Genomic DNA, 16,758 nt, shown 5'->3' with positions numbered 1-16,758 from the left:
ATTCTGCATCATTTCTGTTCAAACAATGATCTTGTTTTGGTCTCTTCATCTATCTAATCTAGCGTCCGATATTCTGCTGCTTTGTAACCATCTATCGCCGACAGCAAGAGGTTTTGACCAGTCCTCAGACTATCCATGGATTCTGGGACAGCCTGAGTCCCAGGAGTTAGTCCCTGGACTAACTCCTAGACTAGGACTAGGAGTTAGACACCAACCCACAAACAGTAGCCGCTTTCCATTACTAATTGAATGGGGCATCGATACTAGCCAAATAGCTGCATGGCCACTTTTCCTGAAAATCTTAAATTTCCAGTTTCTGCTCGATTTATTCCCAGTTGTTAATTAAAGTACAGTGCAATTTAGTTTTGAAGCCAAATCTGTTGGATCAAATCTGACTGATAACCTAAGGAGTATAGGCCAGTTTACCACCAGGCGTATGCCAGGATTTAAGACACCATATTGGGACAAATAGCACCATTTAGTCCTCGAACGTTTTCCCAGATTTATGGAATTAGGGAGAATGGAGGAAAAGCATTCCTATGCTTGTTCAGCCAGCTGTGTGCTATTGACTACTGTTTATATTATATTGACCCCACATTGTCGATACCAGCCACTTTCATGATCCTGGTTTAGTTAATATACCTCTCATACTTTTCCAATTGCTTCCCCAGCAACAATTGCTGCTATGTAAACAGATTTCAGGCAAAAACAGAACAAGTCTTCAGCTTTTTACTGAACTCGAAAGTCGATGAATGATTTACAGGAACACTTACTGAAACGCTAGAATCGACCTTTAATTAGAGAAGGTATTTGTCTTATCGCATTTAACTCGAAGGAGAGATGTTTAATTCTACACTTTATATTTCTCACAAAAATGGTACAGGTGTGGCCTGAAGGTCACAAACTCTTTCAATTAAAAGTGAGCATATGTCATGTGTTTACAGCACGTTCATGGAACGTAAAAACCAGGTAATATAAAACAAGTGATTTTTTAGCCATCTGGACCGTAAACGTTCACTTAGCAATGACAAAAAAACAAAACAAAAAAAAACAACAACAAACAAACAAAAAACCAAACAGCAGAGCCGAATCTAGGGGGGTGCGAAAGGGTGCAAGCGCTCCGGGCGGCATGTCGGTGGGAGGCAAAACAAGCTAAAGAGTGAAATTATGAAAAAAAACCGTCCCGAAAGATGAACTAATTCAGCATTTGAAATTACCTAAATTGGAATACTCAAGTGTTTTGTGAAGCATAATTATACGTTTTTAGTAGCCTCTAACCTTTCCTCCTGTTTTTCTTTAAGGGTTTATTTTTGCATTGGAATGATACAGCGATGTAATGGGCGTGGGCAAGACTTGGACGGTTGTCTGCGGCCCAGCTAGGTAGGTGACTTAGGTTGGTCCCCCTGTTAACAATTTTAACTTTCCATAGGGCACCAATTCACAAAAATGTAGGGAGGCAAAATCTTTTTTAATAAAGACGTAAAAACTGAATTTTTTAAAACATAGGCTCGACGCTGTTTTTTTTTTTCCTAATGACAATTACAAAAAACCCACTAATATTTCTGTCAATCAGTTCTCAAGGGACATACGCTATACCACTATGACTGATATCCTGCAATTTTCAGTCACAAAATGAGCAACTAGAATTCTAATATTAACACATTCAAAACCTAAGCAAGACTTGGAAGCTTGATTATTTATCACAAGCCCTACTCCCAGCCTACGTGTCCATTCCTTTCCACCTTAATAAATGAATTGAATTTCAAGTAATTTCATGTTTCCTGACCCTGGGAGACAACATGAAATTTTGAAGTTTCCCTGGGAGTTTCTGAAACACTTAATAAGTCCAGTTCAAAACGTCTGAATTTGTCAGTCAAAAATCTCATTATGATAGTTGGTTTTTAGCGTTGTAACGTTCCAATTCACATTTTTAATATTATTTAAATCACTAAAATTGTTATAGCCTTAGAAAAACAAAGGGTTCCACCAGTGCAGTTTGGTCACTACATGGTTTTCAACCCCATGCGATGTTTTTCTATCCACAAGAGCCGACGTCCTCCATAAGCAATCTCAAACCTACTACCTCAAGCACATCAAATACTCATGCCGGAAATATTATACAAAGATGGGGAAGCAGCCATAACAACATAGCTAGGAAGAGCTTATTCAGCCCAAAAAAGTACACCTAAACAAACAAAACCCAGAGGATAACCTTGGGTACGCTATTAAAAACGAACACAAGCTGGATAAAAAAAAAAAACTAGTTCTTCTTTCAAATGAAAGTAAAGAGCGATGTTAAAGTTTAAAACAAGCAAACAGTATCATACATATGAGGGTGGCTTCCCTCTCTCCTTCCTCCTCTTTAAGCTGAAGTTCCATAGTGCTTTAAAATACTTCTTATTCCAATTTAATGGCTCTTATGTTTGAGCGGTCGTTCTTAAATATCTGGGACCAAATTCAGACTTTGGTGTAAAAAACGGGAGGTTGAGGAGCAGCGGCGTCAGTGCACATAAAAAAGGGAGGTGCCAAATTTATTATTATTTTTTTTTTTTTAATCTGAGATGGGGCAATTTTTCAACTTGTCGAACGAAAATACTAATAAAAGGCACTTTTCAATGAAAATGTCCTACGAAAAAGGTGTTTTTTTTTAATCGGACAGGTCGAGGGGGCACATTTCCTACCTCACTATTGAGGTCACTGTTGAGGAGAGGACAGCAACTTCATATAAAAAACAAATTTTCTAAATTCTAAGTTTTGATGTCACTCTTTCCTTCCATTCGAAAACAAAACCTGAGATTTTACATTTAATACATATTATAATAATTACACTTCTGACCTGACAAAATGTTCTATTATTTAGCATCAAGGATATAACAAGGAACTTCTACTAAGGGATAATGCTTCATTCATCATTTCTCCTAACGTAACTTGATCTATGATCTTAGCCCAATCATCAATCTTATTTTCTTTGTTAAACTTCTTGTTAAATTTTAAGACATTGTGTCACGTCAATAACTATAGAAAAAGGAAGCGAAAGGACGGAGTGAAATGTAGCGAAAGGACGAGCAAGAGGAAATGCGTAAGAGAGCTTATAAAGAGAAAACTTAAGCTAACAAAATACTTTCAAGGTTGTATTCTATCAAATTCATTTCAAAATCCACATAAAAAAAGAAGGTCCAAGAATACTACTACTTCCTGCTAGAATAAACGACTCAGCAGATCAAAAGAACAAAATAAATAAAATCAGCAGGAAATAGAAACTCACCGTGATGTTGGGCCAAAGTTACCACTGCGGAACGGCAAGCTAAAAAAGAAGACAAAAATAAACACAATTTTAAGATTAGTCCACTTAGTTACCAACAAAAACAGTCACTGAATAGCATCAACCAGCAGTGGTCAAACCGCGTAAGAGAAACTATTCGACCACAACTAATTTCCAGCTAATTATCTACAAAAACCATTGATTCCATCGTACATTTCTTACAGTATTCTGGGCATGCCAAAAAAAAATTAGTCAATATAGGAAAAATAAGAAAAATTGAATGGGATGGCATTTTCCTAATTAGTCACATCCAGAAGCTGCTTTCTGATTCTTTTTGTCTTTCCATCCTACATTATGGGATCAAATTGTTAACAATTTTAATACCATTAACTGTAGAAATCTGAAAAACTAGCACTTCATTGAAAACACAAAATCGACGCAACAAAACATGATTAGGAGCAGAAAATGAGTACCCAGCGGAAAAGGACTCTTTTGCAAGGTTCTCAATAATCTTTCACCGGCCATGAAATCAGTAAATTTTAGTATACACTTTTGATTCTCTCAAAACCTCAAGTCAGAAGAGTTTTCAGTAAAGCATTAGTATTTCAGAATCATAAAAATTTAGGGAAAATATTACGAGTCAATTTATTTGAATCGATATTGCAGAAATATGTTGGCTAAAATGCGAAGCAGTAATTTTCGTTCGTTTTACGTTTCGTCTCCGCTACTTTACTTCCGTCAGAAATACTTTGTTTATTTTTCATAAATTTCGTTCGTTTTTAGGTTATAAAAATATACACAATACACCTTAAACGAAAAATTTTGTTTCAGGGTGATGAAACTCAAGAAGTCACATGATTTTCTGCGAAAATAAGGCTTTACAAATACACAGGTTTGCCTTCACTTCCTTCACGAGCTTTCCCTACAAAAAATATGGATTTTCATTTAACAGGGAGTTTAAGGGGTATATTATCCAAAAAAAGTCGTTAATTATGAAATAGTTTCCTACCTGAAATATATGGAGATTATTGAAAAAAATTTGGAGCTTCTGATAAAAAAAGAACACCTTCGTTATTTGTGCTTCTCGGACTTCAAAATTTTAGAAGAACTGAGATTATTTGACAAACAAAAACTATTCATGAAAAATATTAAGGGGTCTGAGAAGGGGGATTGTATACCTTAGGCCCAGGGCTTTTACCATGGAGATTAAGATAATGCCCTTTTCATGCTTCCTAACCTTTCCGTTTATAAAGTCAAATTTACAAAAAGCAATTAGACATGAAAATTAGCTTTGCATGAGCCCTTAAGCAGCTCATCATGATGTTCCAGTATCCTACTACTGGTTAAGAAAATAAAAATAAATTAAGAAGCCTAAACAAGAGCTAAGAGCTCATATGGCACTTGTGACGAGGCGAGAAGAGCTAAGAGCCAAGAGATCATATGGCATGAGCTCTAACAAAATTCTATGAATCAATAGATTGATTTAAAAAGGAAAATAAGAGGCTTAATGCCGGTCAGGATTTACAATAAGAGCTCTGAGTCACGATGTCCTTCTAAATATCAAAATTCATTAAGATCCGATCACCTACTCGTAAGCCATAAATAACTATTTTTTTTTCTAATTTTTCAGAAATACCCCCCTCCCAACTACCCCAAAGAGAGCGGATCCGTTCTGTTTATGTCAATCATGTATCTAGGACTTGTGTTTATTTTTACCACCAAGTTTCATCCCGATCCCTCCACTCTAAGTGTTTCCCAAGTTTTAGGTTTTCCCCTCCCAACTCCCCCCTCAATGTCACCAGATCCGGTCGGGATTTAAAATAAGAGCTCTAAGACACGATATCCTTCAAAATATCAAACTTCATTGAGATCCGATCACCCGTTCGTAAGCTAAAAATACCTCATTTTTTCTAATTTTTCAGAATTACCCCCCCCCCCCCAACTACCCCGAAGAGAGCGGATCCGTTCCGATTATGTCAATCATGCATCTGGGACTTGTGCTTATTTTTCCAATCAAGTTTCATCCTGATCCCTCCACTCTAAGTGTTTTCAAAATTTTAGGTTTCCCCCCTCCAACTCCCCCCAAGGTCATAGATCCGGTCGGGATTTAACATAAGAGCTCTGAGACACAATATCATTCCAAACATCAAATTTCATTAAGATCCCATCACCCGCTCATAAGTTAAAAATACTTCATTTTTTCTATTTTTCCGAATTAACCGGCCAATCACTCCCCTCCCCCCCCCAAGATGGTCGAATCGGGAAAACGATTTATTCTGGTCCGGGCCCTGATACGCTTGCCAAATTTCATCGTCCTAGCTTACCTGGAAGTGCCTAAAGTAGCAAAACCGGGACCGACAGACAGACCGACAGAATTTGCGATTGCTATATGTCACTTGGTTAATACCAAGTGCCATAAAAAGAAAATACATCAGTGAATAAAAACAATTCACTGAAATAAAAACAATGTAATAAAAAAATGTAATAAAACAATGATTGTAATAAAAACATTGCAATAAAAAACATGAATAAAAACCCATGTAATGAAAACAATGATTTTCTTTATGTTCAAGATGGAGACTGTAAGTTTCCTCTTATGGGTTTCCGACAATGGCAATTCTAATGATGCCATTTTTGTTTCAATCTAACATTATTTTTTAGGTGTTTTATATAATTTTTCAAAATTCTGAAATAGCAATTTACTATTAAGATTAATCATAATAATAGCTACCATTCTTGAATCAGCTGCAAACAGAATTTTTTCCCACCGAACAGTTTTTTTAACGATTTTTTAAACTTTTGGTTACTATGGGCCGTTGTTTACTATTTACTAGGTTGCTGCTATCGCTGCAACCCTGCAATAGCCCTACAATTCAAAATTTCGAAGAGAAAATAGTTTGTATAAGATAAGTCTATTACGAACACATGTTAAATAAAATGACAAAAAGGACTTGTATGTAATTTAAATTTTATGTTTATAACTTAGTACAGAAAATAGATTCACTAAAATACCCATATGCAAAAGTTATATTTACTTGAGGTAGGACTTTCAGGTTTTTGATAAAAGAGTAGTCTAATCAAAAGATAAGAAAAGGGATGGTAAGATAAGGCTTATATGCTTATAATTGTGCATTTTATCTTGTTTTTTTTTTCTCATTGGTAGGTAATTTAAGTGAGATATGACATTCATATCGAGTAATTTGGCAGGTTCTGTCATCAATGCTTCAAAGGAAAAATATAAAAAAAAACAAAGAAGAGTAGTTTATTTTTCGCAGGGTCGTCAATAGCACGAGAATGTATGGAAGGGAGGCTAAGTTTTTATTTTAATAAATATTAAATCTTAAATTTTTTCGACTATTAAAAATAAAGATACAAAAAAGGCATTCTGGAAAATCTATGACGAAAATAAAAAAAAATGTTTTTCAAAATCTAGGATGCGGCGAGAGGGGGTTCAATTTTGTATTTTCAATTAACTGGGAAACAAAAAAGAAAGTTTTCAACATCAAAGGGGTAATTGTCCCCTACCCTATTAACTGGCGCTCCTGATTTAACGTTTAATCCAAAAGAAGAGAATTTCAGGAATTTTACGTGTCTTTAAAGAAAATTGACCATGCTAAACTAGATAACAACCAATCAAAAGGCTAATTTAATAAGTTTGAAGCTAACAATTGCGATTGAAAATCTGCAAAATCATTCTCTCATTCTTATTCCCACGGGCACACCCATCAGGATATAAAAATGGACGGAAGTTTAAACACTGGAATCAGCCTGAATCAAGGAAACCGAAAGGCGGAAACAATTGATTTGCACAAAATTCCTAAAGCTACCAGTCGTACCTGAAAAAATGGGCGCATATTTACTATAAACAAGTGAGGGTACGACGACCAGAACTCCTAGGAAATCTGGGACAATCCAGAATCAAGGAAACCGAAAGGCGGAAACAATTGATTTGCACAAAATTCCTAAAGCTACCAGTCGTACCTGAAAAAATGGGCGCATATTTACTATAAACAAGTGAGAACTTGGGTACGACGACCAGAACTCCTAGGAAATCTGGGACAATCCAGAATCAAGGAAACCGAAAGGCGGAAACAATTGATTTGCACAAAATTCCTAAAGCTACCAGTCGTACCTGAAAAAATGGGCGCATATTTACTATAAACAAGTGAGAACTTGGGTACGACGACCAGAACTCCTAGGAAATCTGGGACAATCCAGAATCAAGGAAACCGAAAGGCGGAAACAATTGATTTGCACAAAATTCCTAAAGCTACCAGTCGTACCTGAAAAAATGGGCGCATATTTACTATAAACAAGTGAGGGTACGACGACCAGAACTCCTAGGAAATCTGGGACAATCCAAGTACCATGCCGTGTTTCTTAGAAAGTTTTTAAATGTTCTTAATTCCTATAAACCAAAGAAAAGAGAATGTAAGCCTATTTAAACACTTTAAGATTTATGATTAAAAGAGGAAGCATTGGTGTTGAGACATTTAAGTCCATAAATTTATCCCTCAGAAATTCTTTCAGATGGATTTAAATTGTTTTTCGATGTGTACATCTATGTGATTGTCTCCATGCCTTTAGTGCGTAGGGATCAAAGAGCTAGCATGTAGCCATGCCTGTTCAAACATGGATCCCCCCTTAAATTCGTGCGAAGGGCTCTCCTACATTGATTTGAAAAATATACCTCTAAAAGTACTCTCACCTCTTCTAAACCTCCTCCAACGAGTAACTTCAATGCTCCTCACCCAAATATTTTAGATATATGCGCTTACGTACATAGCCCGTTGGAAATTAATACTAAAATCAAGTTCTGTTACGCATAAGTCATTTCTAAATATTTGTTTTGTAGTCAATGCAAAGAAAGCGTTTTTCATTTCTTTTAAGTTTAAAATAACCCTAACAGAACTTGATATTCATGGATTTGCAAGACCAAATAAAAAATCCAAACACACCTATGCATACTGACACAAAGGTTGAAACTAAATTGCACGTTACGCGCACGAAGGAAACAAAACCGCAGAATTCGCTTCCATTGTCGCGAATCAACCTTCGAACCTAAGCCAGATCCTTGACAGGAACGACAAGACTGTTTCAAAAATAAAATTTTAAGCTGGTTTTTACAACCGAGACAAAATGAAGGTGTGTTAACAAATAGACTCCAAAAAGTTCCACGAATTTCAGTACGATACTTCTTCAACTCAGAAAAAAAGATCCGAATAAAGAGTGCCCCCAAAAAACACATAAACATGAAAGCCTAATATGTATTCAAAGATTTATGTAGACATTAAGAGTGCTAAAAAGCTCCAAAATGTTACCAACAAAATTTCATTTTAAAATCTTATCTTTTAGCTAACCTGAAAAGAAAAACGATACAGAAAAATCCAGAACGGTTAGATCAAAAAGGCTAAAACCAAGAAATAACCACAAACACTCTCTCCAACAATTTGTGAAACCACGAAAACCAGAATCAAATATTAATCTAGTTCACATAAGGTTTAACCTCAAACTAATTGCAAAGTATCCAATTTGGTAGCTAACGAGAAAAAAAAAAAAAAAAAACCCTGAACCATGTAGAACAGCGGTCAAAATTAAACAGGGGGAATCGAATATTTTTCCGTTTTTTTTTTAATTATAAAAGGTGATCTTAATAATGCATTACAAGCTTAAAAGATAATTATGCACCAAGATTATTTCTGTTGATTGGTTCTTCTTCGTGATGGATTTTGTGGCTCAGGCAATGACCGCAACATCTCAGTAAAAGACAGCAGTTACAGTCAATATTCAACATTTTATTCATTTTTCTAGAATCTTACAACGAGGTTTCCGTCGAAGTTACTATATACACATATTTTTGAAACTGAAGGGAAAAACTTGACTTTTTTCAGGATAGTGGAATAGCTGTTGGACAATCAGATATTTCATCTTCAGTACGAAAACTAGGGCCATATCCAGGATTTTTGTTCGGAGGGGGGGGGGTACAAAAAAACTGTTGCAACCTTCTGGTTTAATAATTTTTATAGATTTTTATAACTTTTTATGAGTCAAAAAAGCATTTCGGGGGGGGGGGCTTCAAACCCACCACCCCTTCCCCTGAATACAGCACTAGCGGATACAAATTAGACTACTTTTCATAGCCCTGCGTTAAAAATCTAGTTTTGCTTGGTTACTTACAACTATTATTTCTACCCATGACACAGAAATTTGAATGTTTGTGTTTATTCTACGACTAAAAAATCTAAATTATTTAGTAACTACTGAATGAAACTGAAATTAAGTCTCTTGAACGCATATTCTGATACCCAGTTTCTCGATATTCGACAATACAGAAGAAACGCAAAATAAACCAAAGAACCAAAATCTACTTAGCGCCTTTTGTTTTAAAGGAGCTAAAATAGACCGCTTCATGTAAATAGACGAGAAATATCCTGACGTGGCTATGCTAGAAACCACAGCTAAACCTAATCTGGGCCAGTTGAAAGTTCAACTTTAAATCCTAAACACACATCTGTCAAATAGAAAATCATGCTAAAATACACACGTTGAACTGATGAATCAAATTTTAATTGCCTAGTCTATATGGTTGTTGCAGTGATTTGACCAAAATTAGTGATTTCATTAATTAATGGCAATCATCCTTAATTGAATTAATCATATCATTGCGGCATAAATTTAAGCAATAAGGAGACTGAAAAAGATTCGAATAACCGGCGATGGATTGTTTAGTTTCTTTTTGAAGACAGATGGTATACCATAAAGTAAAACCCTCAAGTGGTATATGGCGGTGATAATAGCACTAGATCCCACTCATTTTGTTCTTTCAATTATAACTTTAGATTTACAATGCCTGTCATCCACATTAATTAAATGATTTGACTGTTGAAAATTCAATCATTTTACGAAAATGATTAGAAAAGCTGTTTCTTGGAGGCAGTACAATAAGAAAATTTTGTTTTTCTGACCCCTCAGTGTTTCATCTACAAATGCAAATTATTGGTAAAAGATAGGACATAAACAAAAAATAGGAACTACATTGGCTCCTGAAAGTGATTAAAAAAACAACAACAAAATTCTTGAACTGAAAGTAAAGAGCAATACTAAAGCTTAAAACGAACAAAAAATTCCATATATGAGGAGGGCTGCTCCTTCCTCAACCCTTGTTGGTTACGCTGAAGTTCATTAATGCTTTAGAAAAGCTGCTTATTCAATGAAACGACCCTTGTGTTTCAAGAGTCGTTCTTAAATGATTAGGCAAAAAAAGCAAACTTTAGCGTAAAGAACGAGGGTTGAGGAAGGGTCGTGGCTTTTGATGGATAATATTAAACTTAACAAATGTTATATATTTAGAATGAGGATAAAAATCCAGTCCTTTTGGTGTCTTAATTACTATAAAAACTCTTTTTTTAGTCGGTTGATATGGGACCGAGTCACTCCTTACCTGCAGTTCGTTACCACAAACTGTTTCATCATACACCATATTCAGGAAAACGTCCTCGATTTTTGTGTATCAAGAGATTTCGATCTCTGTCAAGAAATTTCGAGCCCACATTTTACATCGACGAAGTCCTATTACATCCAAGCGAAAATCTGTCTAACAAAGACATGAGCCCATTGGCTTACGGGGAAGAAAACAGACACATATTCAACCTTGGCATTTTTAGGAAGAAGTTCTTGAACATCCCGTCCGCCGCTGAGAGGGTGTTCTGTGTTGCAGGGTAGATATTGGTTCTACAGAGGACAACATTAAAAACAATAAAAATTCTAATCTTATACTTTTGAAGTTTTTTTTTGTCGTGGAGGAATTGGAGGACGATGACAGATTGGTATTTGGTGGCTTATATTGTAGGTAATTAGGCAATTCTACTGTTAGTTGGTATGTTGGTTAGCGAAATTTAGATTGGATCAAATTTAGAATGAGAATCTATTTTTTTTCTATGTTTATGGGACTGCCCCTTTGTGATACCTGGATTCAGGCTCTTGAGCAACCCTGGAGAATATTATGTTGTCATGGATGTTTTGAATATTTTGTCAAATAAATAAATAATAATAAATGAAATTTAAGCAAGGATAGTTTTTGGATGTTTGCTACCTTTGTGATTGTATTTTTGTCACACTGAATTGAATTATAACTGTTATTAAATTGAAAAACGTCCAAACTGAATTGTAATGACTTGAGCAAAGTACTGTAGCCAATAATTGATTAGCATTTGCTTGAAAATGACAAATTTAATTGCTGAATTGACGAATCCGAGTAACCACTTATTCCTGCTAAGATACTTTATGGGTATCAAATAAAAAGGAAACCCGACTAAAAAAGGAATCTTTAACATGAATGAAAAACTTAAATTAAGGAATTAAAAAAGGTTTAATAGGAGTTAAAAACTATCAACATCAAGGAGAATTCGACATTGCTTGATAGGACTAGAAAAATTCGAAACAAGCTTTATTTGATTCTTATCATAGTTTGATTTTAGTTACAGCTTTAAGTTTCTTTGAATTTAACCTAGAATTTCGTAAAAGAAAACAGATATTTTTGTTTTAAAATTCATTTTCTGGAATATAAGATAGTCAGATTTCCGTTAGTTTTTGGAAAATCGATAGTTAGAAAGAAAATTATTCACATTCTGCCTCTGTGGCAACAGCGATTCTTTGATATGAGGACCAATGTAAAGCAAAAGTTGAAAGAGATAAATAAAATGATAAAATAAAAATTTCCATTTTTTATGATCAGCTTTATGATTATGTAGGGAAGCGCTGGAAGATCTTGCTAGGTTCTTTATGAATTTGAGTTTTTTCTCTTATCATTTTGGTATATCTCCGCACTAACCTATACATAACTTAAAATCTATAAAGGTAAAAGTACAATTATGCAAAGACCACTTTTTGTGCTGCTAATTAATGTAAAATATAGTGTGTAGGTTGCATTTAGAATTTATAATGTTTTAAAAGTAGTTTTTGTTTTTTAAAAGTTAGTGCGAGATGAGGTGGGATTAAAAAAGAAAATAAAAAAGATGAAAGATGAAAAGTGGTTGCTAGAGATCTTGCAAGACAAAGGACAAATAGAGAAATGACTCACCTTGACCTTTCCCTCCTGCTTTTTCGAAGAGAGTAACCCCGTCGGAAGCCAGCTTTGTTGGCAAGTGAAGACCTAAAACGTTCAAATATGAAACGAATAACTATAAAGTTTAAGATAAGTAAAAGAAAAGCATATGCATGACAGTTGGTACATCATTAAAAGGACGTCTAAATACACGGAGAGATGGGGATATAAATAATATTTATTTATGTATATAATAAACATATATTGCAATCTCCACAATTTTACTATTGTATTGCCCAGCATTTGTGAAATAGATTATAGTGGAACACAACAAACAAAGAAACGAAAAAAAAAAAAAATCAGTTTGCATAGAAATAAAGACACATACTCATATAATACAAATGAAAATCGTCGTCTCAATTGTTTAATTTTAGCATTAAACTATTCCTAATTCTAGACCATTATTTGAATTGTTGCTTGTAATTTATGCTAAGATATGTCTCATATTTATGTCACTGTATCAATGGACATATAATAAAAAAGTTAAATAAAAATAGCACATGCTCTTTTTGTTTCCCATAAATGCATTTTTGAGACCAAGAGTTTATATTACTATTCACTTTCCTGTCATATTCTAAAAGCCAGAAAAGCGTATATGAAATTCTGTTGCTATCTTTATATTTCTTTACTATATATATCTTTACTATATATTTCGGATTTATGGTCTGGATTCATAATTGACAAAAAAAAAAGAAAAAAAAGAAAAAAACTTACGTCGAGTCTGGAACAGAAATCAAACTGTCTTCCCCTTCTCCTACACATTCAAAGCTTGTTTCGTTTACGCCAATCACGAACTTACTATAACAAGATAAAATTGCAATTAGATTTATTTTTCATTATCAACAATAAGTGCATCTATTAAAGTAAAAGCAGTAAACAAGGGACTTCAATCATGCTAAAGTCTTCTCCTGGGCTATCAAAAGACAATATGAGCATTTCATAGGCCTATCTAATCAAAACCATTCTTGATACTTTTACAGTTTTGCTGTCTGCAGCTTGTTATTGGTCTCTTTTTCCTTCAGATCAGTGGAAACTTGCGTGTTGACCAAGTTATCAAATGGAGTGACGTATCTCTTTTAGGTTTTGATAATAACATAGATTTATTTATTGCCAAAAGTCTATGTTCTAGTCCTGCAAACAACATTAAACATTCATACCCACTCTATCAAAGCTATCATAGAACAAACAAAAATCCCATTACACTGATTTTAAGTACTGTTACATGTGTATTACATAGCATACTATATTTAAAAACAAAAACTAAATTGACGCTCTTAGTAATGGTAGCCTGCAGATTTGTAAGGATGTACTATTTTTCCCTTATGAGGTGGGACTGTAATCAAAACCGGATCCGCCATAGATTTATACTAATACATATACATAAATAGATAAGGGATTGGGCACTATGTTTTCATATAATCAGCCATGTATGCAGGAAAGTAGGAGGGCAAAGACTCTTATCCTTATAAATCCTCAAATGCCAAAATTTTAATCAAACATCCCGTAACTTGGACTATATAATTCCCTACGAGTTACAAATTTTTATCTTTTTCCTTGAATGTATGCCCTTCACCCCATTCCAAAAAAAAAAAAAAAAATAGAGCTAAGACCATAATATTGAGAGATAAACCAGAGACAACCCATGAGTATTTCCATAAGCTAAACGTGATACCAAAAAATCTTACTATTTCTCATGGGCGTAATTTGCTATGGGACAGGGAGACAATCGCCCCTCTCAAACCTCAGGTTGCCCCCCAGACCCCAGTTTGGTCCCCCCCGCTCTCCAGCTGAAATTTAGCTTATCAAAAAATCTTGTCTAAACTAAGATAGGCCTGCATAATTCAAGCAACCACAGAAACGGGTTGAGTATATCTTTACCTTTTTTCTCACCATATGTTTCATTTTTCAGTTTTTACTGTCATTATCACTTGATTTGGGATAATTGGCTTCATCCCCCCTCCCCAGGATTTTGAGAAGATTACGCCATTGCTATTTCTACAAATCCAATACATAATCAACACCACTCAGAATAAATGTAATGTCTTACCCATCATTTACTTCTTCTTGTTGAGATTCCCCTGAGTCCATGAACAATATTTCTCCAACTTAAATCAAGACTATCTAGAATAAATATGTGAGGATAAACATTAACATAGATAATGAAATAGTGAAAAACTCAAATAATTTAAAATACAACTAGTCAGATTTCTCAGTGCTGTTGCAAACATAAGAAAATTTTGTACTTTATGTTTGAAATATCTTTAATACCAGCCAACCTGTAGGGAAAATTTCAAGTCGTCATTTTATGTTGCAAGTACATAAGGTACAATTGTCTTGTTTGTATTTTCTGGTTAATCTCTATCCTGTCCTTACAACTTTGCATTCAGGGTATCCTCAATTAACAGTAATAGTTTGAATATTTTCCAATGTTGTCATTATTTTTAATAGTTTGAGTCATTGGATATAGGAAAAAGATAACGTTATTCAAGCACAGCTAATGCAGAACTGAGCCCCAAGCGTTCTGAATAAGAGGAAAGGACAAAGGGAACAATATCCTTTCCTTTGCTTTTAAGCGTCTTTATAATACTGTAGCAACAAGGTTAGTGCAGATTAAGTTTAGTTTGATGCAACCTTGGCATGTGAGTTTCTTTATAAGCATAAAAAGAACCGAGTTTTATCTTTTATTTCCAACTTTTAAGAACTACAATTGTAATTCAGCTGCAATTATGCTGTATGAGAGAGGCTGCCAGTCCCCTATTTTTTCACCATTATGTTAAACTGAAAGCAAAACAAATAGAGCTATTTGATAATTGCAAGCGTTTTATTGAACAATTATCTTTCAGAACGTATAATTGGAAATTTTATTGGTTAGAGCAACTGTAAGTGCTTCGGTTTTCAAGGCTTTGTAAGAAAACAAGCTTTTAAGGGGAAAGTCAACTTTTAGTACACAGTCTATTGGGGCTATGGGGCCAGCAGCCAACCTCACATACAGGATCATTGGTACTTGTTTAGAATTTTATTTTACTCTTACTTTTATTGAAAAAAACTAGTTTTTCAAAACTTAATTACTGATCACTTTTAACGCATAGAAAGGGAGAAGTTAGATTTACTTGCTTTTCCAATCAAATATATATTCCCCAAATAAAAGGGCATCAAATCACCAGTCACTACACTTTGGTTCAGCTTTGTGTCACAACACTTTGATACTTAAAAATTAAAATTCTTCACAAAAAATTATTAGTCTGCATAAGAGGGGAGCTCCAACACCCTAAGCCCCTAAAATGAGCTGTTACTCTTACAAATGAGCTGTTACTCTTACATAAAAAAATAGTTTTTCAAAACTTAATTACTGATCCCTTTTAACACATGGAAGAGGATAACTTAGATTTACTTGCTTTTCCAATCAAATATAGACTTCCTAAATAAAAGGGCATCAAATTACCAGACACTACACTTTGATTCAGCTTTGTATCACAACACTTTGATCCTTAAAAATTTAAATTCTTCAGTAGAAATTATTGGTTCTGCATAAGAAGGGAGCTCCAACACCCTAAGCCCCCAAAATGAGCTCTTACTCTTAAAATAAGCTATTACTCTTACATTTAAAAAAAAACTTAATTACTGATCACTTTTAACACGTGGAAGAGGATAACTTAGATTTACTTGCTGTTCCAATCAAATACAGATTTCCTAAATAAAAGGGCATCAAATCACCAGTCACTAAAAAATGGTGGCCTTCACCCCACTTAGTAAATGGACCACTATAATTGATATTCTTTTGATGAAAATGACCTTGGAGGTAGGTGTGCTGGCCTTCTTTATCAGGAGCATGAGGATCACCATGAACATTATCTGAGTAGTTGCCAAGTTTGAAGAATTTAAGGAATAGCTTTTTTGAGGGTATGCACCACAGCTCCAAGGTACCTTGGCGACCTCTTGTAGAGACCTAGTTAATATGGTGAAAAATTTTATAGAGACTGTCTTAGAGGCACAGAAGGTATAATTTTAATGTGTTGAGTGCTATTGTTTGATTTGTTCAATTTTGTATTTTTTCTGTCTTTTTTTGTGTGTATGGCCACTGGCTTTTAAATACTGATGTGTATGTATATGTATATACCACATTATTGTTAGTTTTACTGGGTAAACAGCCTACAATTATGTTAGTTATGGGTGCCAAAGGGTCCTCTGAGATTGAGGTTGGGAGGGAAGCATATTTTCCTTAAGTGTAAAAACAAAAATCAAACAAAAGAAGGACTCCTGCCAAGTCAATCCTAGAGTCTAGAATCTAGTATAAGGTCTATTTGGATGTCATGACATCAGAAGGCTCAAATTATCTGCATTTAGAAGACAAGCAACAGTGAGAATTATATATAGAAGCCTGTCATATGATGAG

At 34.6% G+C, this 16,758-nt stretch overlaps 1 protein-coding gene across 3 annotated transcripts in view; it reads right to left on the bottom strand.

Annotated features, from left to right (window-relative positions):
* LOC136028381 (rab11 family-interacting protein 4B-like) overlaps positions 1 to 16,758 on the bottom strand; it is a 109,355-nt gene that overhangs the window by 41,613 nt on the left and 50,984 nt on the right. For all 3 annotated transcript variants that reach the window (XM_065706208.1, XM_065706191.1, XM_065706200.1), the window contains exons 2-5: positions 14,413 to 14,486; positions 13,080 to 13,163; positions 12,342 to 12,413; positions 3,266 to 3,304 (exon numbers count right to left, since the gene is read on the bottom strand). In XM_065706208.1, the coding sequence (XP_065562280.1) occupies positions 3,266 to 3,304; positions 12,342 to 12,413; positions 13,080 to 13,163; positions 14,413 to 14,453 (236 nt within the window). In that variant the 5' untranslated portion in view covers positions 14,454 to 14,486. The remainder of the gene's footprint in view (positions 1 to 3,265; positions 3,305 to 12,341; positions 12,414 to 13,079; positions 13,164 to 14,412; positions 14,487 to 16,758) is intronic.

Source organism: Artemia franciscana, chromosome 1, assembly GCF_032884065.1.
Source record: "Artemia franciscana chromosome 1, ASM3288406v1, whole genome shotgun sequence".
Classification (NCBI taxonomy): domain Eukaryota; kingdom Metazoa; phylum Arthropoda; class Branchiopoda; order Anostraca; family Artemiidae; genus Artemia; species Artemia franciscana.
This window is presented reverse-complemented; position numbering and strand designations above follow the sequence as displayed.